Raw genomic sequence first — 25,282 nt, forward strand, 5'->3', positions numbered from 1 at the left:
GACGAGTCCCAGAACTCCGGAGGCAGAGGCATGGGAATCTTTGAGTTTGAGACTAGCCAAACTCTATGGTGAGATCCTGTCTCTAGCGGCAAACAAACTACTGGTTCAAAGTGGGGCGTGTGGTACCTGAAATGCCAGCACCAGGAAGGCAGGAGGACCTGGGCTCTCAGACTGCGTCTCAACAAAATTCAGTGGGTGGTGGTGGTGGTGCTGGTGGTGGTGACGACGACGACTATGTGGCAGTGGGCAAAGAAACTTTTGGGGGAGAGACAGCTCCCAGGAGGAAGTGGTATTTGAGACTTGAAGGAATTTAGGGGAGACATGGGGGTGCATTCTTGGAAGACCAGAAGTGACAACCACTTTGGGGTGTGCCACCAAGTGAGGAAAGAGACCATTGTGACCAGAAGAGAACAAGGGAAAGGTGTTAGGTGCTGAGTCAGACGCGAGCCAGCGGGTGACAGCTCTCCTACACCTCAGGTGTGTGGCTGTCCTCCCTGGTTCACAGCAGGCTTCCCATGGCCTAAGGGAGCAGGGATTGGCAGACTTTGGCCCAAAGCCCACCTCAGCCTACAGCCTGTTTGTGTAAATAAGTTCTGCTGGCCCACAGCCACACTCGCTCCTTCCTCCACATACTGTCTGCAGCCATGCTGCCGCCTCTGCAGCTTAGCCCAGTGTACACAGGGCCAAAAATACCACCTGGTTCCTCAGATGGGTGTGGTGATACATGCCTGTAGTTTTGGCAGGAGGCAGAGGCAGGAGGATCACTGCAAGTTCAAAGCCAACCAGAGTGAGATCATACGGAGAATCTTGACTCAGTATTTCCCATTCTCTCCAAAAGCTTGTCTTTTTTGGTGGGGACTGTTTGCTTTTTACAGATCGAAGTCCCAACCTGCAGGAGTCCTTATTTTTTTAAAACCATAGAGCTAGTGAGTGGCAGAGCTGGGATTTGAACCCATGGTCTACACATGTACCTGAGACTGCTTTCTTGATCATATCAAGAATAAAGGACCCCAAAAGAACTTGGGGGACATGGAAGCGTGAGCATTACCAGATGATCTAAGATACTGAATTCAGGGGCTCAGTTTCTGGTACGTCATTGAGAGTAAACTGAGGGGGAGGCATGTGGTGTGAGCATAACCTTGGGAAAATTATCTAGGCAAGAAATAGCTGTGGCCTGCGCCCTGTGCCTTTAGTCCCTTCCTGTCTGCTGCGGTGAGCTTGTGAGCTCTTCCTGCTTCCCTTTCCCCTCCACTTTCCTTCTTTCACTGCCCCTCCCCTCTGCCTTTCTCACGCCCCCAGGACTCCTGGGCTTGCTTTTCACTCAGGGAATGTCCAGGAGGGAGGTGGATGGAGGGCAGAGCCTTTGCTCTGAAGCTGACAGTCCTGAGACTGGGTAAGTCGGCCCTAGACCTTCCGGGTACGAGAGCCCCAAGGATCAGGTTGGACTTGGTTTGGTGGCAGGACAGCAGGACGAGCTCACTCTGCAAGGACATTTACCATCGCCACTAGTTCACACCACTGAGGCCTGACCCCAGGAGGGAGAGACATAAGCAAGGACACACATTGTTGGCACTGGAGCCCCTCAACCGCTAAACACTCCCACCACCTCCAGCAGAAGCCAAAATAGGAACGGTGTCCCACAACCACACCAAACATTCACCTCTCAGGACTGGTGACACGCGGATTCTGACACCTGGCCGTAGTCATAGACCACACATACACAGACTATAAACAGCCCAGCCCCAGAGCCTCACAGGGACATGGCGTAAGGAGAGAGTTTGATAGAAAAGGCCATCACAGGGCCATGGTTCCACCACATGCCAGACAGATTCACAGTGTCACATGCACCAGACACACAACCACAGCGTCAGAGCCCTTTTGGGAAACAACCCTCCCACCCCCAGCAGTTACACAAACATCCTCCACGGGGTCATGGTCATTGCGTGACCCATCACAAACCCACTCATACCACACACACTGAGGTTTTTATACACGTCACAACTCCGACCAGACTACCAACAGGTCACAGCTACTGTCTGGCACCCTTCACACACACCCACTTGCCTGGGGAGTCCCAAGTGGCCTCACAGACTCAGACACAGTCACACCCAGGATCCCAGACGTAGCAGCTCCCACGCACCCAGACACACCCCCAGGCTTCCCAAGCCATTACACCAGCCCTTCACCCTGGAGCCTGCCTGCTGGCTGTGCCCCATGTCCTGCCCAACTGCCTGTTGCTCCTAGGCAGGCCTGGCTGCTGGCAGTCATGGGGGAGGGTAATTTGCAGACTCAGCACCTTTGCTGGCCCTTGCACTGCCCTGATGCCCTGGCACTTGGGCTCAGCGGTTTGCCTGACCCAGCATAGCTGGGACCACCCAGAACATCTCCCTCAAGCAGGACAGGGCACAGGGTCGCCGGGTAGTCCCGCCCCTTAGGCAGCTGGGACTTGGGGGAAGCTGTGGAGGGAGCCTGGGTTCCGGCTGGATCCCCAGTTTCCTGTCCAGCTTCTAGAGCAGGAAGCAGCCAAGGAGGCCTGCACAGGCCTTCCTGCTCCCTCCTAGACCTGCTGGGTCTGGATGAACGGGGGAGGGGAAGGGAGACAGGAACAGATTCCCCTTGAAGCCTAGTCCCCAGGCATAAGCTGTACCAATGTGTTTGTTTCTGGTGTGTCCTTATAATTCTTCTGAGTGTGAACACACACGCCCCCTTCCCTCCCCCCTTTCTCTGTCTGTCTATCTGTCTCTGTCTTTCTCCCGAGAGCTTTTGGACAGCATGGCATTGTCAATTTGGGGTGTGTATTCCCAGCATGTGTTCTGCTCGGCATTTGTGGCTAGGGCCACATTTCTGCTGAGTGTCCGCTTCTGGACAAGCTGGGGTACTTTCTGTGGGTTCTCCGCTGGCACTATTTGCAGGTGAGAGGGCATACCAGTGGGTTGCCTATCTGGAATGAGTTTCGAGTTTGATTCCCCCGCCCCAAGCAGCTTCACAGTTCTCTGGGTGTAAATTTTTACAGTTAGTGTCAGTTCTACTTGGAATCGGGGTGTTTTCTGCATGTTTGTGGGTCTGTGAGGATTTTTTGGAAAGGTGTTGTGTGTTTTGTTACATGCGCTGTTTCTGATGATGTACATGTATGCTAGTCACCAGTGTGTGTGTGCCTTGTGAGAGGGTGATTTGGGGGTTACAACTGTGTGTGTGTTAGTTATATATATGGGGGGGGGGCATAAGTATATGTGAGAGCTGCTTCTGGTGGCAGTCCGAGGCGTCAGAGTCCTCTGACAGGTTAATAGTGAGCTTTACCCGACATGGGTACTGAGGACAGAACCCAGGTCCTCTACAAGAACTGTGAGCCATCTCTCTGGCCCACGGCAAGTGCAGAAGTTCAGGCTTGAGGTGTGCTGGGAAATCTCTGCAGCCTTGGGGTCATGTGTAGCCTGGGCTGGCTTTGAACTTGAACTCCTAGTTGTCCCACTTTTCTCTATAGAAGGCTGGCAGTGCGGGTTTCATGCAGCTTTGAGGATGAATCCCCAGGCAAACACTGTACCAAGTCACACCCCCAGCCCAGAGGGCAGCATTTTGCGATTAGAGTGTTTTGTTCATAGTCCAACACATATTTCAGTTTGTACTTGCGGTGCGTCTCCGACACACTGTGGCCCTTGGTGTCTGTGTGAGCGGTCGTAGTGGGCTCTGAGGCCTGCATGTCTGTTTTAGACTGGCATCAGTAAGGGTGGGTGTCAGTGTGCAGGCGGGGTCAGCATCGGGCTGGTGACTTCAGTATGTGAGCTGTATGGGTCACTTTTGAGAGATTTCGGAGGTGTCAACACTAGGATTGGTGGGTGTGTGTGTGGGCTAAACTGTGTGCTGGTGTTTTCAAAGGAGGGAACTTCCTATCTTGTGAGGCCATTGGCTGTTGTGTGACCAGTGCTGGTTGGTCTTTGTGCTGAGTGGAGCCTGTCTGCGGTGTCCCCTTGCTGGCGGGTGCCACGCTGGCTCGGGGCTGGCTGTGGCAGCGGGCAGGGCAGGGCAGGGGCTGTGGTGGGCACTGGCCTTACGCCCAGCCTCGATATAAATATCCCCAGGCTGCCCGCTGCTGTTTACTCGGCCAGAGCCCTGGGGGCGGCCCCAACAGGTCCTGAAGGGGGGGGGCGGGGTGATCCGGCTACAGCACAGACATTTCCTTCTGCTCAGACAAGCAGGCAGCCTTGCTGGCCACTCGTGGGTGGGGACAAGGTGGTGACCCCTTGTTTTAGGTTCCTAGGGGCCACCAGTGGAGCTCTGACCTGGATTTCCCAGGGTCTGGGAGACAGATGGGGTGAGGGTATGGACCAGGAGACAGCAGGGAGAGGGACAGGAAAAAGTGAGGGTGAAGGCCGGACGGGGGAGAAGAGGGCAGGCTACAGACACAGTGAAAGAGCTAAGAGCCTGGTGAACAAGGGATAGAGAAGTGTGTTTGAGGGACCAAGGGCAGAAGCCCAGGAGAAACAGGAGAGGATGGGAGAAATGGGGGCACAGATGGGAGAGGAAGGAAATGGGGACAGTGTGGGTCAGACAGGGACCTTTCCAGAAAAGAGCTAAGGTTGGGGAGCACGAGGCAGAGAGGTGTCGGTAGACAAGGGTACAGGGCAACAGCCATCTGAGCCCAGGCCAGGGCAGGACAGGCAGGAGACATGGAGGTGGGGGCCGGATACCCACAGAGGGGCTCTCCCCTCCCTGACTCAGCCTCTCGGCCCACCCCATCCCCAGGAACCAGATCAGAGGCTGAGGCGCCAGCCACCACGGGGTGGGGGGGGCGCTGCTCAAGCAGGGTGTGCCTTTGCTGTCTGCCCCCTCCTCTGTCTCCACCTTTCTTCCTGTCTCCTCATCTAATCCCTGTCCTTGTGGCCGGCTCCACCTCTCTCATTTGCAGACTCAACCATCTGACTAAGCCCAGATCCTGACTCAATGGCTGTGTGGCTCAGCTCTCTTTAAAGTTACATAACAAACTGATGGATGGCAGCCTTTCTGTCTTCAATCAATTTAATAATCAGAACACTGGTCAACTGGAAAAGACTTAAGCTAACCCAGCTCCCCATAGAGCACGCTTGGCTCCTGCTGGGGGCTCCCAGCAGTCCTCTGGGGGGGACAAGGCAGGGGCTGTAACAGCACATCGTACACTCCTCGCCACGGCTCTTCCATCTTCACGGGCTCCCAGTTTGTCCTCTGTCCCCTCTGCTGTCCGGCCCCCACAGTCACATGCTGGCAGGAGTGGCTGTAGGAGTGTGTTCTAGTCTTGGCTCTGCCTGGGAGGCTGGGTGATCTCAACAGCCTTTCTGGGCTGTTTTGTCGTTTGTGACAAGTGGCAGTTGACAGTCTGGTTCAGGCTGTTAAGAGGTGTCACCACTGCCTCAGGCAGGAACCACTGGCCCAGGTGGAACTGCTGAGGTCGTTTCCATATTTCAAGCTTTCATGCCAACACCATCTGTCCCCAGTAGCTCTCTGGGTGAGTTTAGTTGACCCAGGGGTCAGGACTTTAGCTTGACAAAGCAGTTTTGAGGGTCCTGCAGGTATAGCCAAATAGAACGCCACAACTCTCTCAGAGTAGCTTGCCTCTTCAGGCTCAGACACGTTAGCCCCCATCCTCAGAAGGGACAGTAGCAGGTCCCTTCTATCTGCTGGGGCAGCAGGAGCCGGGTGCGGGGCATGGGAAGGTAGGACGTCTGGGTTCCCACAGGCCGTGGCTGAGTCACAGGCAGCCATCTGGCTCTCATTAGTCCGAGGCAGCAGGGGGCTCTGTGGGGCGGGCCCTGTGGCCCGCTGGGGGCAGGGACACTAGGGCAGGCTGTGTGTGTGTGTGTGTGTGTGTGTGTGTGTGTGTGTGAGAGAGAGAGAGAGAGAGAGAGAGAGAGAGAGAGAGAGAGAGAGAGAGAGAGAGAGAGATGACTCAAGACACATGATAACAGCCTATGCGTACTTAGAGAGTGTAAACAGGAGAGGGGGAGGGAGGTGGAAGAAGTGAAGAAAAGGAAAATTGTGGCTGGGAAGGGGGGCTGGTAGAGGGCTGGTAGGGGACGGTCCCCTTCTTCAAGTGCCTCCTACACTCAAGCTGGCCCTGTGGTTCCCAGCCAAGGTCCAAAGGGAGCAGCAGAGCCTGGTGTCCTCTGGTGGGTTCCCCTGACCCCCATCCAGTCTCACTGGGTACCCAGGATTCTGCTGCCCATAGCTGCCTGGGGGTGGGGACATAGAGGAGCAGAGCCATAAAGGCTGAGACAGAGGGACAGACAGCAAGGCAGAGGCCTGGAGACACAGAAGGGACAAGAAGGCCTGAAGACTGAGGTACAGGACAGAGGGGACCAGTGTAGAACACGGGCACAGAGAAATGGAAAAGCCCAGATCTGGGCACAGCCTGATCTAAACACTAGAATCCATGTGACAGCTGCCACAATTGTTCAGGGCTCTGTGTGGGCACAGCACCCATAACACAGAGAAAGGCAGAAGGGTGGATGCACAGATGTTGGAGACCTAAGAAGCTAAAGGAGGGGAGAGGGGATAAGAACAAGACTGGTAGGCCAGTGCATGCACAATGTGTGGGAGGCGGAGGCAGGAGGATGGAGTTTTAGGCCAGCCAGGGCTACAAAGCAATTAACAGGCTAGCTAGCTACACAGTATGACCCCATCTCAAAGAGAAAGGACAGAGAGGTAGGGCCAAGGAGAGAGGGGCAATGACTTCCAAGGAGAAAAATGGGAACCCCATAAACAGAAGTGGAGGCATTGTCTGAGGTGTGCCAGGCCTGGGGGCCTGCCCTGATGGCCCCTGAGTCACTAAGCCAGCCTGTAATCAGCTGCCTGTAGGGGGATGGGCGAGGTGTGTCACTGGCTGGAAGGGTAGGAGCCATCAGTCCCCATCTAGCTCTGGGCTGGGCACATCCTCGGGTTCCTCTTCATCAAAGTATCGCTCCTCCTCGTCGCGTGCCACGATGTCCAGGTTGTCAAAGTCAGGGTTGTCATCCACCGTGCTGCAGAAAAGGAAGCTGTCAATGGTCATGGGGCCCAGGTCAGGGGAGCTGACCCCCCTGGGGATGCTGGGCCTTTTGGAATCCAAAAGAGATGTTTCCCAATCAGTCTACATAAAAACACTGGCTTTGAGGGTTGGAAAGATTACTCAGGGGTTAAGAGCCCTGCCCGCTCTTCCAGAGGTCCTGAGTTAATTCCCAGCAACCACATGGTGGCTCACAACCATCTGTAATAAGATCTGGCATGCAGGCATACATGCAGGCAGAACACTGTATATAACCAAAATCCAAAACTCTGGCTACTCTGCAGACTGGAAGATGTGAGAACACCAGGGTCTGCAGGGGCAATGTGGCACTCCCCATAGCACCCCATGTGGATCTGAGTCACCGAGGCATCACTCATCCAAGATGTACCCTTAGCAATCTCAGGTCTACCCTGGCACCGGTGTCCTTTGTGTCCCTTGCCTTCACTCTTGGCAGATCTGCTCAGATGCCACCCACTAAGGCTCTGACAACACACTGCCCCCTCCCCTTCGAGCTCCACCACTAATGAAGTTAGGCAGTCTCCCGCCAATAGAAGGGGCCTCTTTCAGGCAGGGAATCCTTGGCTGCACTTACCCCTCGCTTTACCTCTGGATTCTGGACACAGAAGGCATACAGAGGCATAGACTGATTGTGGGACACATCTGGGTCTCTGCTGCCCTACAGCAGCCCTCCTGAAAGCACAGGGTTAGGTCCCCACTCCTGACATCCTGGGGTTACCTAGTGTTACCAGGGCTGGCTCACAGGTGCCATAGCCCAACATTTTGCATAGTCTTGGTAGCCCTGCTTAGCAATGGATGAATCCACTGGTTCTAGATCTGTGGGATCCCAGCATGGCCTCCCTGTTCCACTGATGCTGTTCATGGACACAGGTCACATGTCACTTGGGCTGGATGTGAATAGGCAGGATCCTGAGCTGCCAGGCCCATGGATGGGATCATAAGGGAGAGACTGGCTCAGATGACAGTCATTTATCATTTATCTTTCTTTTCTTTCTTCTTGAGACAAAGTCTCATCACATCGCCCTGGCTGGAGCTCAGAGACCCTCTGCCTCCCTCCCACCTGCTGGGATGGGATGGGTGTGCACTACTGGTCTCGCCTCAGTGCTTTGTCAACACTGAGCTAAGTGTCGGTGTACCTCTCTACCCATGGATGAAGGGGCTAGGGCTCTGAGAGAGAGATGTCGGTGTACCTTTCTACCCATGGATGAAGGGGCTAGGGCTGAGAGAGAGAGAGAGAGAGAGAGCGAGAGAGAGAGAGAGAGAGAGAGAGAGAGAGAGAGAGAGAGAGAGGGCTAGCCCAAGACCCCAGACATCAACTCATTTATCTGACACCTCTGAGTGACTGACATCACTAGGACTCACGGGGGGGGATCTACTCCAGAGCCCTCTAGTCCCACTAACGGAGGGCCTGTGAGGATAGACAGGGACCTGCTTGTGGCCCTGGGCCATGGGTACTGGGCTGGGAATGGGAGGCACCTGTAGTCAAAGCCCCCATCTTTGCCATCCAGGAATCGCTGGTGCATGCGGCTGGTGAACTCCTCCCTCAGGATCAGCCTCTCCTCTGAGTCGGGCACCCAGGACTCCGAGTCCTTGTCTGACCTCTGGTCTGTAGAGATACCCAAGACAGTGGCCTGAAGGCGTCTGACAAGCTACCATCCTATGTCCAGCCCCATGCCTGCCCTCCTGGGGTGTACAGTGGATAAAATGGGGATGCAGTGGTCAGGAGGAGATGGCAGGGCAGAGGGCGAGGCCAGACATCGTGTCTGTTCTCACAGATCAGAACAGGCCTGGGGCAGGGTGCCCTGCTGTCGGCCCTCACCTTCCTCATCACTGTCTTCTTCCTCCTCAAAGCAGGCATCCTCCTCTTCTTGCTGCCGGAGCAGCTTCTGCTGCAGCTCTCGTTCCTGGTAGGACTGGAAGAGCAGGTCGGAGAGCGGGTAGGCAGGCATGCTGGGGGAGCCGGGCCTGGGGACCTGGGGGGCCGGCGTGCGGGCACTGAGCTCTTCGTGTGTGAGATACTGTCCTATGTACTGCTCATACAGCAGCGGGGCCCGGAACCGCATCTGCTCATCGCTGAAGTACTCGCCTCCTGTGCACAGGAGGCAGGGTTAGGGTGAGCATCCACGTCCAGGCGTGTATGTGTGTGAATGCCTATGAGATGTTTACATTTGTATGTGATTGAGGTACACGATAAAGTCACCCGCAGGTGCCTGAGGTCCAGTGGGGCACTGAATATACAGCCTGGGTTGAGCATGTTTATGTACCCAGGCCTGAGCCACTCTAGACCAGGCTGGCACCAAACTCAGAGATCCTCCTGCCTCTGCCTCCTGAGTGTTGGGGCATAAACCACTACACCAGGCTTTTCTCCCTTCATGCTTTTCACCTGTGTTTTGTTCAGGGTGGCCTTGTATACCCAAGGCCATACATATATCCCTCCTTGGTTTCCAACAGTGCTTTTTGTGCACAGTGTGACAATGGGAACTCCCAGTCCCGAGGGACACCTGATTATCACAGTGCTCTGTATGGTGTCCTCAGTCACAGCCATCTAAGATGCCACTTCTGCCAACATTTGAAAGGCTGAGGCAGGAGGAAATTGGGTTCAAAGACAGCTTGGGTGAGTGAGACTTAAAACAAATGTGACCCTGTCATCTACTGAATTCTGGCCCTATCTGCTCACCTTTCTCTCCCTTACTTCACTGTGGGTCTGTGTCTCTGTTCTCTTTGTCTCAAAACTTAACTCCATGGATTTCTCGGGGTTCCTACACTTGGGCCTTGTCTCGCTCACTCAGCCTCAGTCTCCCTTTCCTCCCCACCTCTGTCCCCCCCCATCCACCATCCCCCAACACCTTGGATGAGCTTTCGCAGGGCAGCATAACGTCGGTTACGCAGGCGGGTGCGCAGGGTTCGGGGTCGGGCAGTGCCTTGCCGGGCCACCTCGGCACAGTAGAAGTCAGCACGGTGGTCCCCACGCAGGTGGCCAAAGCAGGCCAGGTGCTCTTCCCGGAGGCCGGTGCGGAAGCGCTCCAGGAACACCAGTGGCTTCTCGTGATAGAGCTGGCTCAGAATGGCCACCTTCTCATGCTCTGTCAGGTCAGGCTCACCCTGCTGTTGGCTGCACACAGGAAGGTGGCTGGCGGCGATGGCACGCAGCATGGCACTCACAGCCGGACTCTCAGCCTGGGAGATGTCACCATCGGGGACCCCTGATATACTCTCTTTTGCCTCCTCGTTCTGGGGTGCAGATGGAACAGGAGCCTGGCTCAGCTCCCCCCAGTGCACACATCTGGGCTCCACACACTCTGCAAGTCAAGGGGAGTCTTTAGTTAAAGGCTCAGAGGGCATCGGGAAGGGATTAGGTAGGAAGTGGTTGGTGTTGGCACACACAGTTCGCACTCATCGAGCGCCCCTGGCATCCTGGGGAATGTGTTAGGCCCAGGACAGAGCACGGTAAGAGGTCCCATTGTGATGCGACACAGTCAATACCCCCATTAATTAACAAAAACAGGGAGTATGTAGAAAAGCCAAAACAGACAAGCCTGGCACACGCCTTTAATCCCAGCACCTTTAATCTCAGAGGGAAGTGGAGCTCTGAGTTCAAGGCCAGCCAGGACTCTACAGTGAGACTGCCTCTCAAAAATGAAAACAAACCAACAATAAAAATCCAAAATATCACTGATGGTGACGAGAAAGCATGCAAGAGAGAACCCCAAGAAGACAGAAGGAATGTGGGGGCGGCTCAGCATTAAATGGAGGGTAACAAAGCTTGCCAGGAAGGAGAGATGGCTCAGCTGTTAAAGAGCACTGGCTGCTCTTCCAGACAACCAGACTCAGTTCCCACCACCCACATAGTGGCTCACAACTGTCTGTAACTCCAGTGCTAGAGGATGCGGCATCTTCTCCTGGCCTCCTTGGCAATATATGCTTGTGGTGCGCAGACATGAATGTGGACAAAACAACCAACACATACAAGATAAAAATAAGCAAGTTTTTTTTTTTGTTTGTTTTTTTGGTTTTTTTATCTGAGTAAAAACCTGAAGTGCTGAGAGACTGACCTCTGTACTTTTTGGGATAAAAACTTCAGTAGGAAGCAGCAGCACAGGCCCTGAGGCCTAACCTACCGAGCTCCCGGTTTCCTGGGCCATCACAGTAGGATACAGTCACTGACTTGTTCAGTGACTGGTGGTTTGAATAAGAACGGCCCCCACAGCTCCTACTTTTGAATGCTGGGTCATTAGGGAGGGGCACTATTGTAAGGACTTGAAGAAACAGGAGGTGTGGTCTTGTTGGAGGAAGTGTGTTACTGGGGCAGGCTTTGAGGTTCCAAAAGCCAGTGCCAAGCCCAGAGTTTCTCAGTCTACGGATGAGGATGTGGCCCTGAGCTACTGCGCCAGCACCTGCGGCATCCCGCCATGCTCACTGTCTGATGATAATGGACTAAATCTCTGAAACTGTGAGGCCCAATTAAATGCTTTCCTTTATAAGAGTTGCTGTAGTCATGGTGTCTGTTTTGTTTTTTATTGCTGTGAACAGACACCATGACCACAGCAACTCCTATAAAGAAAATATTTAATTGAGGTGGCTCACTTACAGTTTCAGAGGTTCAGTCCATTATCATCATGGTGGGGAGCAGGGCAGCGTGCAGGCAGATGTGATGCTGGAGCCAAGAGTGCTGTATCTTACAGGCAACAGGAAGTCGACTGACTGTTACACTAAGCGAAGCTTGAGGAAAAGACCTCACAGCCTGCCTCACAGTGATACACTTCCTCCAACAAGGCCACAATCCTAATAGTGCCACTTCCTTTGGGGCCATTTTCTTTCAAACCACCAGTGTCTCTTCACAGTGACAAGGACAGTGGCCTCCCTTCCCCTTAGGTACCCCACATCCCTAACCTACATCCTTGTTCACTTCCCCTTAGGTACTCCCACATCCCTAACCTACATCCTTGTTCACTTCCCCTTAGGTACTCCCACATCCCTAACCTACATCCTTGTTCACTTCCCCTTAGGTACCCCCACATCTCTAACCTACATCCTTGTTCACTTCCCCTTAGGTACCCCCACATCCCTAACCTACATCCTTGTTCACTTCCCCTTAGGTACTCCCACATCCCTAACCTACATCCTTGTTCACTTCCCCTTAGGTACCCCCACATCCCTAACCTACATCCTTGTTCACTTCCCCTTAGGTACTCCCACATCCCTAACCTACATCCTTGTTCACTTCCCCTTAGGTACTCCCACATCCCTAACCTACATCCTTGTTCACTTCCCCTTAGGTACTCCCACATCCCCTAACCGTTTGTTCTCAAGTAAAGCCAGTATGGCATATCCTAGGGAGGGCCCTTATAGCCCCTCCGCTCTTGGGGGTGGGCAGCCAGTCTGATATGGGAGGTCCTGATCAAAGATGATCTAGGTAAAGAACAGGAAAGACAGGCCGGGCAAAGCCGGTGGAGCAGGAAGGAACTTCAGCAAGTACTAGAAGAGCAATGATGGGAGAACCACGTGCCATTTTTAGATAACTGGCTGGGATGCGGGGCCATTGAAGTGAGAGAGGCTGGGGCCGTGCAGCTGAAGGAGGGTCAGATGCTTAAATGGACAAGCCATGGGACTGGAGGGCTGGGAGGGTTAGGGGTAGGTCCAAGGCTCTAGACTAGGGGACAGACAAACTACCCCCAGGGGACAGAGGCAGGAAGCAGATTGGGTTAGGGAAGCAGCCATGGGTATGGGAGACATTTGAGAGGCTGTATCTAAGAAAATGCTGGATCCCCCAGAGAGGTACAGTGCTGGAGACACGGCTGTACACATATACAGAGCCAGGCAGAGGGAAGCGACACATGGGGTGAGGGGAGTGTGTGCAGACAAACCACAAAGCAGATGACACTGGACATATGGGCAGAGGGCATGCCTGTAAAAGCTAAAAACTAGGTCTTCCAAAGACAGACACATCTTAACTGCTAAAACTTTTAACAGTATGTGTGTGTGGGGGGGGGTTCTCCAGAAACATACAGAAACATAATTATATTAAGGCTCTTCAAAACTGAGAGATTAGTTGGGCAGTGGTGGCACACACCTTTAATCCCAGCACTCGGGAGGCAGAGGCAGGTGGATCTCTGTGAGTTCGAGGCCAGCCTGATCTACAAGAGCTAGTTCCAGGACAGACTCCAAAGCTACACAGAGAAACCCTGTTTCAGAAAACAAAACAAAAACAAAACAAAAACCCACAGAAAGCAAAAACAAACAAATAGAAAACCTGAGAGATTATTCTGAGTTAAATGTCCTAAATGCAATAAGAGACTGAGGGAGGTCTGGAAAGATGGCTCAGTGGTTAAGGGCATTGGCTGCTCTTCCAGGGGACCCAGGTTTGATTCCCAGCATCTACAAAGCAGCTCATAATCATGTGTAACTCCAGTTCCAGGGGATCTGACACCCTCTTGGCCTCTGTGGGTACCATGCACAGACATGTATATAGGCCAAACCCCATACACATAAAATAATAATAAAAAGAAGAAAGACAGAGGAAGATCAGACACACACACACAGGTGTTATGACGGTGGAGGCAGAGATCAGAGTGCCATGGGCACAAGCCAGCAAGTGCCAGTGCCATCTCTAACTGGAAGAGACGAGAACAGCCTAGAGCCTGTGAGGGAGCCAGGCCTTGGGGCCTGATTATTTCTGTCTGGTAATACTAAGTCTAGATTTCATTTGTTTACTTTAAACACCCACTTTTGGGTCATTCGGTACAGCAGTCATGAGAAATAACACAAAGGGCTAAGAAGGAACAGCCTGAGAAGCAGGGAGGAGCCAGAGCATGCTATCTCATAAAGCAAACTTGCCAGAATGGAGGAGTCAATGGCACTGACTCCGTAAACAGTCCAGATACTGGACAGAGCGGCACCCACCTGTAGCCCACAAGGGAGGCTGAGACAGAACAATTTGCGAGTTTGAGACCAGGCTGGACTACACAGTGGGTTCTAGGTAAGCCTGGGTTACAAAGCAAAACCCCATCTCAAATAAACAAACTAAAGGCAAGTTGCTATAAAAAAAGGAATAGCAATGAAAATGTAACAAAATAACAAAACCCAAACAACTAGATGGAGTAGCCATGTTTAACTGCACGTGCATGCCATTGGGGATCCTAATTGAACAGGTACAGAGTAAAGGATAGGCTATAGTGGGAGCTGGGTAAAGAAAATGATGAGCAGTGTGTATGACTCTCTGGAGAAGTCAGGTATTTGGGAGGCTGTTGTGGAACATTATTTGAAGATGGGCTACATTCATTCATGCTATGGAATATTTGTTTAACGATGCAAAGATGTGTTGCATTCTTTTTTTTTTTTTTAAGATTTTCTTATTTATGCTGGGGGGTGGTGGCTCCCCGCCTTTAACCCCAGCACTTGGGAGGCAGAGGCAGGCGGATCTCTGTGAGTTTGAGGCCAGCCTGGACTACAAGTGCTAGTTCCAGGACAGGCTCCAAAAGCTATGGAGAAACACTGTCTTGAAAAATCAAAAAAAGAAAAAGAAATATGTATTTATTATGTATACAGTGTTCTGCCTGCATGTATGCCTGTATGCCAGAAGAGGGCACCAGATCTCATTACAGATGGCTGTGAGCCAGCATGTGGTTGCTGGGAATTGAACTCAGGACCTCTAGAAGAGCAGTCAGTGCTCTTAACCTAAGCCATCTCTCCAGCCCCATATTGCATTCTTTTATGTTGCATTTATTTAACTCTGTGAAGCTGTGTTACTTTGCCTGCCTAAAACACCCAATGGTCTGTCTAATAAAGAGCTGGATGGCCAATAGCAAGGCAGGAGAAAGGATGGGCAGGGCTTGCCTGCAGAGAGAATAAATAAGAGAAGTGAAGAGGGAAGAGTGAGAAAAGGAGGAGAGGAGGAGAATGCTGGGGGCCGGTCACAGCTACACACATAGCAATGGAGTAAGATGTAAAGGAAGACATACAGAATAGAGACAGGTAAAAGCCCAGAGGGAAAAGGTAACTGGGATAATTAAGTTAAGAAAAGCTGGCTAGAAACAAGCCAAGCTAAGGCTAGGCATTCATAAGTAAGATGAGTCTCCATGTATTTATTTTGGGGCTGGGTGGTGAGCCTCCAAAGTGCAAAGAGAAAAAAAAAAAAGCAAGCAACAAACAAAAAAACAACTGCAGAAGGCATCATAAGGGCCAAGGGCACTTTTTCTTTCTTTTAATAAATGTTTGGAGGACTTCAGGCCTGTTCTACCACAGTTTATGTGGTACTGGGGACTGAGCCCAGGGCTTCAGGCATTCTAGGCAAGCTACATTCTCAGTCCCTGGCTTTGAACTTTCCATCCTCCTGCCTCAGGCTCCTGATTATAAGCCTGTTTCACCATATCTTGGCCCAGATCCTCTTTTAGGTTTGAAGGTATGGCTTAGTGGTAGCATGTATAATTAGTATTCATAAGGCCCAGGGCTTAGGCCCCAGCAATCAGAAGTTTAAGAGCTATAGAACATATTAATATACATATTTCTGAGGCAGGGCCTCACTGTACAGGGTCTCACTTTGTGGTCTGGAACGATGTAGTTCAGGCTGGCTGTAAACTCAAGGCAAACTGCCTCAGTCTCACAAGTGCTGGGATTATAGGCTTGTGCCATCATACCTGGAGATCATCAAAGATTGAAACCTAGATAAAGAATACAAGGACACCTGCTCTACATTCATAATCCTGCTGTTCAGTTTAAGTAACTCCCATTTCTTGTCAAATGGCTTTGATTATACCCCCCCTGGCACCACCATGTCAGATTACTTTGAAACAATGAGTTTTTAAAGTGAGCAAGACAAAAAAGCACTTTAAAGACAGGTGTGGTAGCGCCTGGCTGTAACCCTAGCACTTTGGAGGCTGAGACAGGAGGAAGGCAAGTTGCTATAGAAAAAGACTGACACGCACACTACTTGTGGGAATTCAGCAGAGCAGTAAAAGGCATTGCAGGCGTGAGGGAGGAAAGACTTGAGGAGGCAGAAGGGACTGCAGACTTTGGGGGCAAGGGAGTTAGAATGCAGTGGGTGCTGTGGGGCTTACATAAGTTAGTTTGCATGGAACAAGAGGAGAGCTAGCTTGGGGCACAGAAAAGCTCAGGCTGGCACAGGAAAGAGGTATCTTGAGAAAGGTTGGCCTGAGACTGGAAGAATTTGCAGTGAGGAAGTTTATATTTGCTTGAGGCTTTGGCATGGGAAGAAATGGGTTAGCTTGGGACACTGAAAGGGATTCTAAGAAAATGGAGGGAACTGTCCACCTGCCACAAGGCAATAATCTGACCTCAAAGTGGACCAAGTGCTGAAAATGCCGGGAGGCTGAGGTTACACTTCCTAGACAGTCTACCGGAACCGTTTCCAGGTCACACCGCAAGAGCCCCCTCCCGACGCCTGCGCCTGGTCTGTGCCTCACCAACATCGGACTTCTCCGTCACCGCCCCGGCTGCCACGGGCTCCATCCCAAGTCTCCGACTCATTAACCGCCGCAGCGGGGTCCGGAAGCCAGCATGGACCTTAAGCAGTCGTAGCCATTTCCGGCTATGGAAGCCGTCACAGACCGACTGCTTAAACTGCACCCAGGCACTAAAGTTCCGGGTCAAAGGTGGCCCGCCTCTCTGCGCATGCGTGGCCCCGTCCCCAACAACCAGGTATGAAAAGAGCGCTAGGCCGAATGAATCTTCAGCGTTCGCAAATTTGAAAACCATCGGGTACTGTATGTCATTTGATCGCTGCCGTAACTCCAGGCCCCCACATAGTTAATATTTACAATGGTTGTTGCGTGAGCATCCTCCAGGGCCTGGAGACTCGACTAGGCTTTTTAATTTAAAAATAATGCATACATATGTGATCAGAGGACTATTTATGGGAGTGGGTTCCGGGGACAGAACTCAGTCAAGATTGCCAGCAAGCTTTTTGTTTATTTTTCGAGACAGGGTTTCTCTATGAAGACCCAGTCTGCCTCCTGAGTGCTGGGATTTGGCTACCCAGCAAGCATCTTTGACCGCTGAGCCATCTCACCCCCCTCCGTGGCTTGACTCCCTTCTGTCACCACATTCAGCCTGTGGCTGGCTGGCATGAGATGAAGCCAGGGAAAGGACCTTTGTGTTTCTAAACAAGGAAACCTGCAGGTGTGAGGGCCGTGGGAAGGGGAGGGACCTGCCCACCACAGGGTAGGTGGGAGGCTTGTAGGTAGAGATACAGACCCCAGATAAGAGCTGAAGGGGTGAAAAAGAGTTAATAAGTATTTGGGGGCAGTTTGGCTGGCATGGGTAGTACCAGATGTTGGAATGGCTTACTATGGTCAGGGCATACAGTACTCAGGAGGCAGAGGCCGGGAAATCACTTAAGGTTTGAGCCAGCCTGATCATTAGTGAGTTCCAGGCCTCCCAAGGGCTACACAGCAAGACCTTGTCTCAAGAAAGTAAAAATAAGTTAAGAGGGTAAGTGAGGCCATGGTCATCAGTGCCAGGTCAGGCAGGGCTTCCTAGCCCTAACGAGCGGTTGGAGCCTACAGGGTTTGAGGAAGGGAACCAAGGAAAGGAACTGGTCTGTGAGGAAGCCGGTGATTAACAGTGGAAGAGGAACTAGATTGCATCCCCCAGCGTGGTGACTACTCAGCTGCATTATCAGTAGTGGTCAGCAGAGGGCACTGCTGCTCAGCACTCACCTGCCAAGAGCAGGACTTGTCAGACTAGGGACAGTGAGGACCCATCCCTCCTTGCCTTCTCCTAGACCAAGCTGACAAGTGCCTTTTAAGCTCAGACATGGTCCCTCCTCAGGCCCTCCATCTTCTCAGCCTCCCTCCTGATGTTTGGTCCTGTTGGTGCACTGTGAACAGTATGCATTAGCCCTCACTTTTGGAGACAGGGTCTAAGCTGTCCAGGGAGTTAACTTACATAACTACAAACCTCAAGGGAACTGGGATGTGTCCCCACCCCTAGCTCTTCTGGTAAGTTGTGTCCCTTCACAAGGTTCCCAGTTCCTCCAAGGGAGCAGGGCTGAGTTGTGTACACCATGTCGATGTGAATCACACAGCCTGCACAGGAAGCTAGGATGCTGCACAATGAAGCAGGTGGGCTAGAGTCATGTTGCATTTTCTTCTCCAGAGAGCCCTTTTCATCACTCCAGGGTCTTCTCCTCTCCTCTCCTCTCTCTCCTCCCTCTCCCTCTCTCTCTCAACCCTTGGGCTGTTACTAGTTACAAACATGTATCCCCTAGAGGGGGAACCTCGAGAACAGGGACTAGAACCATCTCTGCAGTTGCTCAAGGTCCCTAGCGCTGTCCAGGATGGCGACAGCAGGCAGTCAATGCTTACATGGGAGGCAGTACAAGGCCCCAAGAGCAGCACCCAGGCCAGGCTCAAGGGATGTGGATGGGCAACAAACCTAGGGATGGCTCCAAACCAGACTGGTCTCTTCCCTACAGGTCCCACCTGTCCCCTGTCCAAAGAACATCTGGGTCGTGAGGTACAGAACCATTTTGTTTAAATGAATGAGTGAAGCATTCCCCTTCAAAAGCCTCCCATCCCAATTAAAGGCCAACTGCAGCGAACACGTCAGGGTTTCAACCCTGCTTCCTTCCTGATAGGAGGTGCCATGTCATTTATTGAAAGAAAGTAAAACAAAACAGGGTAAAACATTTCTTAGTAAGTGCAGTTTGTTAAAATCCGATTAAAACATATGGGTAAAGAAGGTGAGAATAATCAAATGGACCACTATAAAACTTTGGAGGTCTGGCACCTGGAAGAGCAATGGAGGAGGTGGTGGAGGAACTTCAGGGTTAAGGGAAGCCGGCCCCACCCCCACCGTCCCTTCACCCTCTCACCCACTTAAGCCCAGCAGAAACTACCAAGACTCCTGGAGTGAAAGGTTTCAAGTTCAATAGTCACACTCTCCAAATACAAAAGCAGTCACAATCCAACAGAACAGACATCGTGTGCAAAGTTATGGGGAACTGAGACATCATACAAAAAGTTAGGTAAAGGTGATTTTGTTGTTTGTTTCGAGGGCGTGGCTCTTCCTCGGTTACCTGAACTCAGCAAAGAAATAGTTATTTGATGGAGTATCAATGGCTGACCCACAGTAAAAACAGACAAATTCTAAAAATTAAAAAAAAGCATAATTACCAAAAAATATGTCACTGCTTCCTCCCTCTACATTTTGCTTCTTAAACTTTTTTTTATTAAAGTTTTTGAATTTTTTTTTTTTTAAATCCTGAAAAGTAGACAGTAAAACAGCTCCTGGAAGAATTTACAACCAACTGCATGAGTCTGGGAAGCCAAGGGGCTAAAGCAGGGTGGGGAGGGCAGATGGGCAGGATCTCCCCCAGTCACTGCGGCCTCGCTGGGTAATCAAAGGAGAGGAGGCTTCTGTAGTCAAAAAGGCAGGGAGAGGAGAAGGTAGAGGGACAAAGATAAAAGAAAAGATCACTGTTCCTGTTTGAAGGGAGAAGCCCTCTGGAAGAAGTGGGCTAGTGGGAGGCAAGCCCTGGGATAACTCTGTCCCCAGCACCACAGGACTCAGAGGGGTGGAGGGGCCAAGGCAGGCGCTAGTAGAAGCAGCTGGCATGGGCCTCTGGAGGCTCCAGCACCTGCTACTGTGTGCTTGTGCCCCCCTGTGTGCTGCCCGAGTATCCTCCATAGTCATAGTTCCCGTAGTACGGCGGCCACTGGCTCTGGTTCTGATAGTACTGGCTCCACTGCTGGGCATACTGGAGAGAGAGCAAGAACACCAGTCATCTCCCCACCACTCCAGACTGTCCCTTCATTCCTCTCATGGCCCACCCTCCACACGAGCCCTCTGACAGAAAGCCAAGTGCTTTGGAAATAAGTGTTGAGTTGATATCACATAAACAATCTGGGAATGCAGGTGTGGTCTCCTGGCTTATTGGCTGTCCTTTGCAGATGTGGTGGCCCCAGCACCAACTTGGATTAGCATTTGGCACCCCTGGCCATGGTGCCAAAGCCCGACTCAGCTGAGTCAGGTCAGCTTCCTGCACTAGGAGCAAGTGGCTACACACCAGTTACTAGCCAGCAAAGACCAGTTTACTAAGGCCTTTGAACACTACCTTGAGGCAAGCAGCTACCCATATTTCAGGAATAGGCAGAAAATCATGTCTGAATACACATCCAAGAGTGCTCCCAGAAGCCTCACTAGGAGGCCCATCTTGTACTTACCTGCTGATACTGGTTATAGCTGGGCTGAGGGTAGGTCTGGGCAGTGGGGGGTGGTGGTGGGGTGTAGGGGGCAGGATTGTAGGGGCCATAGCTCCCATAGTTGTAGGCAGGTGGTGGCGGAGGCGGAGGCGGTGGGGCTGTGTAGCCCTGGGTGTAGCCTCCTTGGTTGTAGGGTGGCTGGCTGTAACTAGGCTGAGTGGAGAAAGAGACGAAAGTTCCATGAGAGATAGCACACACAGGTACCGAGGCAGCTTCCCCGACAGAGGCAACTGTGCTAAGGTGCCAGGATGGTCTGGGAAGCAGCAGATCCTAGACCTGAGCTCTGAGACCCGAGGGCAGCAAGACATGTGGCACTCTAAACCTGCTTCAGTCTACAAAACCATCTCAGCACAGCCACTGTGCTCTGGCCTGTCGTAGACCTTCAATAAGCTTGTATGCACAAAGCGCTAGGCACTCAGTGGTGAATGGTGGCAGTGGACTCCATGAGGTTTGCTGAGAAGAGCAGTAGTGACAAGTTATCAAGAGTGGGGCAGTTTGAATTAAGTGACCCAATAATCTCACAGGAAGTGGCACTATTGAGAGGTGTGACTTGCTAGCAGTAGGTATGGTCCTGTTGGTGGAAGTGTATCACTGTGAGGGAGGGCTTTAAGGTTTCCTATGCTCAGGATACCAGCCCAGTGTGACAGTCTACTTCCTGTTGCCTACAAGATATAGCACCTTCATCTTCTCCAGCACCACATGTGCCTGCACACTGCCATGTTCCCCACCAAGATGATAATGGACTGAATCTCTTAAACACTAAGAGCTGCTACAGTCATGGTGTCTTCTCACAGCAATGGAATCCCTAAGACGAAGGACTTCTCATGGACAGGATAGATGGATCTTAACTCATTCAGTCTCCTTGGCAATTCTGGCATCCTTCCCATTAGCTCTATTATACAGACTTGGGGCTGGAGAGATGGCTCAGTGGTTAAGAACAGTGGGTGTTCTTGTTGATGACCCAGGTTTGGTTTCCAGCATCCACACAGTGACTCAGGTTTCAAGGAGCCAAATATTCTTTTCTATCCTCCGCATACACAGCACACTTGCGGTGTACATGTATGTGTACGTACACGTACACACACACACACACACACACACACACACACACAAACACTCAGGTATATAAAACTAACTTAAAATAATAGTTAATTTGTTTTTGTTTTCTGAGACAAGGTTTCTCTATATAATAGTTCTGGCTGTCTTGGAACTTACTCTGTAGACCAGGTAGGCCTTAAACACACAGATTATCTGTCTGGCTCTGCTTCCCGAGTGCTGGGATTAAAGGCATGTGCCACCACTGCCTGGCATAATAAATCTTAAAAAGTAAATCTCAGTGAAGTTGTTGGGCCGAGGTTAATTTAAAATGACTAGCCCAGGTATGCCCAGTCCCAGAGCTTTAATTAAGCTGTAGGAGTGATCACATCACAGGACCTTAAGTGAGTTCTAGTCATGTTTCTGGTCCTTTATGGGGAACACAAAGACCAGAGGGGTCAAGTATCTGTCCAAGAGCACAAAGCCAGGCTCATAGGAGGCTAGGCTTTTAATTTAGTCTTGCCAAACTCTTAGGAATGGCTAGATGGCATCTAGGAAGCACTTATCTGTCTCCTGGCAGCTGCCACCAGCTACTCCCTGGCATGTAAAATGTCCTCATGAAATGGCTGTGAAATAAAAGAAACTGCTCTGGTTCACAAAAGAGCCCAAACACTGGCTTTCTAAGAACTGGAACAGGACCTGGAGCTGCTCAGGGACAAGGTTCTCAACCATCTTGGGCACCTGGCCTCCCATGATGGACAAGAGGTGACTTCACTGAGTGTTTTCTTATAGACCCAGTGAGGCCTGTGACATGACCTTGCTCATGGGAGCCAATGCTTGTAGCTACTTCCTGCGCTGGTCTGTGTGTGTGTGTGTGTGTATGCGCGCGCCATGTCTAGTGAGTAGCTGCAAAAAAAGGGGGGGGGGAGGCAGGCTGCAGGGAAGTGTAGAACTGATGTGGGAGGGTTTTCTTTCTATCTATCTATCTATCTATCTATCTATCTATCTATCTATCTATCTATCTATCTATCTATCTATCTATCTGTTGCTTTCATTGGTTAATTAATAAAGAAAAGTGCTTGGCCTGATAGGTCAGAACATAGGTAGGTGGAGAAGATAGAACAGAATTCTGGGAGGAAGAAGGCAGTGAGAGAGATGCCATGGAGCCAGCCGCCAGGTCAGACATGCTTAATCTTTCCTCCCGATAAGCCACCACCTCGTGGTGCTACACAGATTATTAGAAATGGGTTAATAAAGATGTGAGAATTAGCCAGTAAGAGGCTGGAACTAAAGGGCCAAGCATCGTTTAAATAAATACAGTTTCCGTGTAATTATTTTGGGTAAAGCTAGCCGGTGGTCAGGAGCCGGGCGGCGGGAAGCGGCCAGCAGTTCCTTCTACATAGACCTGTGTCAGGCCTGCCCCATATCTACACAAGTGATGTGTACAAACACACACACATAACCTCACCTGTGGAGGGCTGTAGCTGCTCACTGTGGGGGTGCTGGTATTGGCACTAGAGCCAGGGATGTTGCTGTTTTTGTTGTAGCTGCTGGCCCCTGGGGGGTTCCGAGCAGGGCTGTAGCTGGGTGGTGGTGGCGGCTGCTGTGGTGGTGGTTGTGGTGGTGGCGGCTGCTGTGGTGGTGGCTGTTGCTGGGGAGCCCGGTTATAGCTGCCTCGGTTGTTGGAGTTGTTGTTATCCCGGTTGTTATTACCCCAGCGGTTTTGGTTGTAGCCACCGCCTCCGCTGCGGTTGAAACCTGCATTGAAAAATCACATGTAGGGGCTGGAGAGGTGGCTGAGTGGATAAGAGCACTGACTTCTTCCAGAGGACCCAATTCCCAGCACCCATACGCCAGCTCACAGCTGTAACTCCCAAATCTGATATCCTCACACAGACATACATGTGGGCAAAACGCTAATGTGCATAAAATATAAATACATTTATTTTAAAAAGAAAAAAAACCACATGTGATAAGAGGCCTCAGCATGGCTATGCCCAAGGTTGAGCTCAATAAAGCAAGCACATACAGGTGACCCATTTGAGCTTGCCCCAGGCCTTGGCACACTTCTTTTCCTTGCCCTGACACAACACCTAGAGTCATTTGCAGACAGGTCTCTATCTTGCACTGGATTGTAGCTGACAAGGCAGATTATTTTGGGAGTGTCCAACTCTAACACAGCTGTTCAGCAAACTGGAAAGGATGTTTAGGAAGGATGCTACACAAGCCAGATATAGTCCTAATAGAAGCCCTCAACAGGTTGGGCCAAGTGGCCTCTCCTGAACCTTTGTACAACTGTTTTTTTGGACCTGAACCCCCAAACACACAAAAAACAGGCTTGGCAGGGCCTTCCTGAGGTACTCCCTTGTATACATGAAGGTTAATTTGGGGCCTGAAGTAGGGTCTAGGACATGCTTGCCTTTTTGTGTGTTTGTTTCAAAAACACATTTTATTTTATGTGTATGTGCCATATGTGGCTGGTACACACAGAGGTCAGAAGAGGGGAATGGGTACCTGGAGCTGGAGTTATAGGCAGTTGTAAGCAGCTCAATGTGGTTGCTGAGAAGCACACTTGAGCCCTCTGGAAAGTGCTGGGCCAACTCTGCAGTCCCATGTTTGTTAACTTAGGATCACACTTTATATCAGATACCACACTACTTATTCTTTATCTGTTTTTAAACCAAAAATCAGTCCTAATATTTGTCCTTTGTCAGATCTAGAGATGGAACCCAAGATCCCTCAGAGGAGCATATGGTCAGACAGGGAAGACCAACAAAGAGATAGCACTGTTGTGTGCAAATGGGCCAAGGGCTTCAGAAGCAGTGTGGTTGGGAGGCTGGGCAGTGGGAAGGTTCCTGAGGTTATAGAATAGAATACCGACTCCTGACAGCCCTCCCCCACAGCCTGGCCTCGGGATGAAAGGCTGATGGAAGTAAACGGCTCACCTCCTCGGTAGTTGCCTCCTCCACCACCACCTCCACCGCCACCTCCTCCCCGGTTCTGAAAGCCTCCTCGGTTGCCTCCAGGGGGACCTCGGTTGTCATAACGCTGGAAGCCTCCGCCACCCCCACGGCCTCGGAAGCCACCGCCTCTGTTGTCAAAGCGCTTTTCTGGGGGTGGGCCGGCCTTGCGCCCTTCCTCATTGTACTGCCTCACCAGCTTGTCTGCTTCCTCTCGCTGGAGCTCGATGAATAGAACCTCATCCAGAAAGTCCCCAACATCAGGCAAAGTGAAGTTGGCTAGGAGGAAGTAAACGGGGAGCAGGTCAGCACCTTCTGACACCTGGCCCTCCTCACCCTCTGCTAGAGCAGGAAGGCTGAAGGAATGCAGTAGTCAACAGATGGGTTACGATGTGACCCCCCACCCAATTGTTTGGTGTGAACACTGGCAGAGGATAACCTAGACTCTTTCTCTCCCTTTACCAAAGAGGACTTTGGGTTCCTCCAGTCTCACCTAAGGGAGCCGAGGTAGCAAGTGCAGTCACATCCCTTTCTCCCACTGTGGAACAAACTGGTGGTTGCCAGAGGCGGGAGATGGTGCAGGCCTTCTGGCTTGGGCTCTACATATACTTTCCCTCATGACAGCCATCCCCATCTATCGGGAAAGCTCTTCCCCAGACTGAGACCAGGAGCCTGTTCCCTCATATGTGGGTGGTGGGAGAGACAAAACAGAAACAAAGAGGAGACCACAGAGGGAATTGTCAGGAGCTGGGGGGTAGTTGTGGTGGTGCCCATAAAGAGGCCCTTCTCTTGAGATGTCAGGAGCCACTTGTTTCCTACCTTTCATTTCTAAGACCGCATGATCTGGGACATCTTTCCCTTCTTCGTCAGTTCTCTTTATTGTGCGGTCTTTTAGGTCCTCATCAGTTGGACAGATTACAATAGCTTTCCGCTGGAAGCCTTCAAATGGTCTCATTTTCCGTCTCTGGGCTGACCCATAAACGTTTGTCTAAGGGTAGGTAAGAGGTGACAAATGGGATCTTCAGAGCAATCTCTGC

General features: G+C 51.5%; 2 protein-coding genes across 8 annotated transcripts in view; both read right to left on the reverse strand.

Moving 5' to 3' along the window:
- Nucleotides 1-4,992: 4,992 nt before the first annotated feature.
- Ccdc97 (coiled-coil domain containing 97) lies at nt 4,993-16,601 on the reverse strand. 2 transcript variants are annotated; one of them, XM_038340167.1, is made up of 5 exons: nt 16,450-16,601; nt 9,877-10,329; nt 8,850-9,119; nt 8,507-8,636; nt 4,993-6,989 (listed from the first exon to the last, which is right to left on the reverse strand). In XM_038340167.1, exons 1-5 carry the CDS (start codon nt 16,511-16,513, stop codon nt 6,869-6,871), a joined length of 1,038 nt encoding a protein of 345 aa, XP_038196095.1. In that variant the 5' UTR covers nt 16,514-16,601; the 3' UTR covers nt 4,993-6,868. The 2 variants fall into 2 exon arrangements, with proteins under 2 accessions (XP_038196095.1, XP_038196096.1); XM_038340168.1 differs by lacking the exon at nt 8,507-8,636.
- A 1,990-nt stretch (nt 16,602-18,591) lies between these two features.
- Hnrnpul1 (heterogeneous nuclear ribonucleoprotein U like 1) overlaps nt 18,592-25,282 on the reverse strand; it is a 35,250-nt gene continuing 28,559 nt past the window's right edge. For all 6 annotated transcript variants that reach the window (XM_038338924.2, XM_038338921.2, XM_038338920.2 and 3 more), the window contains exons 11-15: nt 25,065-25,233; nt 24,231-24,524; nt 22,754-23,043; nt 20,212-20,403; nt 18,592-19,745 (exon numbers count right to left, since the gene is read on the reverse strand). In XM_038338924.2, the coding sequence (XP_038194852.1) occupies nt 19,629-19,745; nt 20,212-20,403; nt 22,754-23,043; nt 24,231-24,524; nt 25,065-25,233 (1,062 nt within the window). In that variant the 3' untranslated portion in view covers nt 18,592-19,628. The remainder of the gene's footprint in view (nt 19,746-20,211; nt 20,404-22,753; nt 23,044-24,230; nt 24,525-25,064; nt 25,234-25,282) is intronic.

The sequence above is a fragment of the Arvicola amphibius genome, chromosome 8 (genome assembly GCF_903992535.2).
Source record: "Arvicola amphibius chromosome 8, mArvAmp1.2, whole genome shotgun sequence".
Taxonomy (NCBI): domain Eukaryota; kingdom Metazoa; phylum Chordata; class Mammalia; order Rodentia; family Cricetidae; genus Arvicola; species Arvicola amphibius.

Coding starts and splice junctions, on each gene's coding strand:
- Ccdc97 (XM_038340167.1), bottom strand. CDS start 16,513: ATGAGTCGGAGACTTGGGATGGAGCCCGTGGCAGCCGGGGCGGTGACG. Junction 10,330..16,449: donor GACGGAGAAGTCCGATGTTG/GTGAGGCACAGA, acceptor CTTGACTTGCAG/AGTGTGTGGAGCCCAGATGT. Junction 8,637..8,849: donor AGAAGACAGTGATGAGGAAG/GTGAGGGCCGAC, acceptor GTATCTCTACAG/ACCAGAGGTCAGACAAGGAC.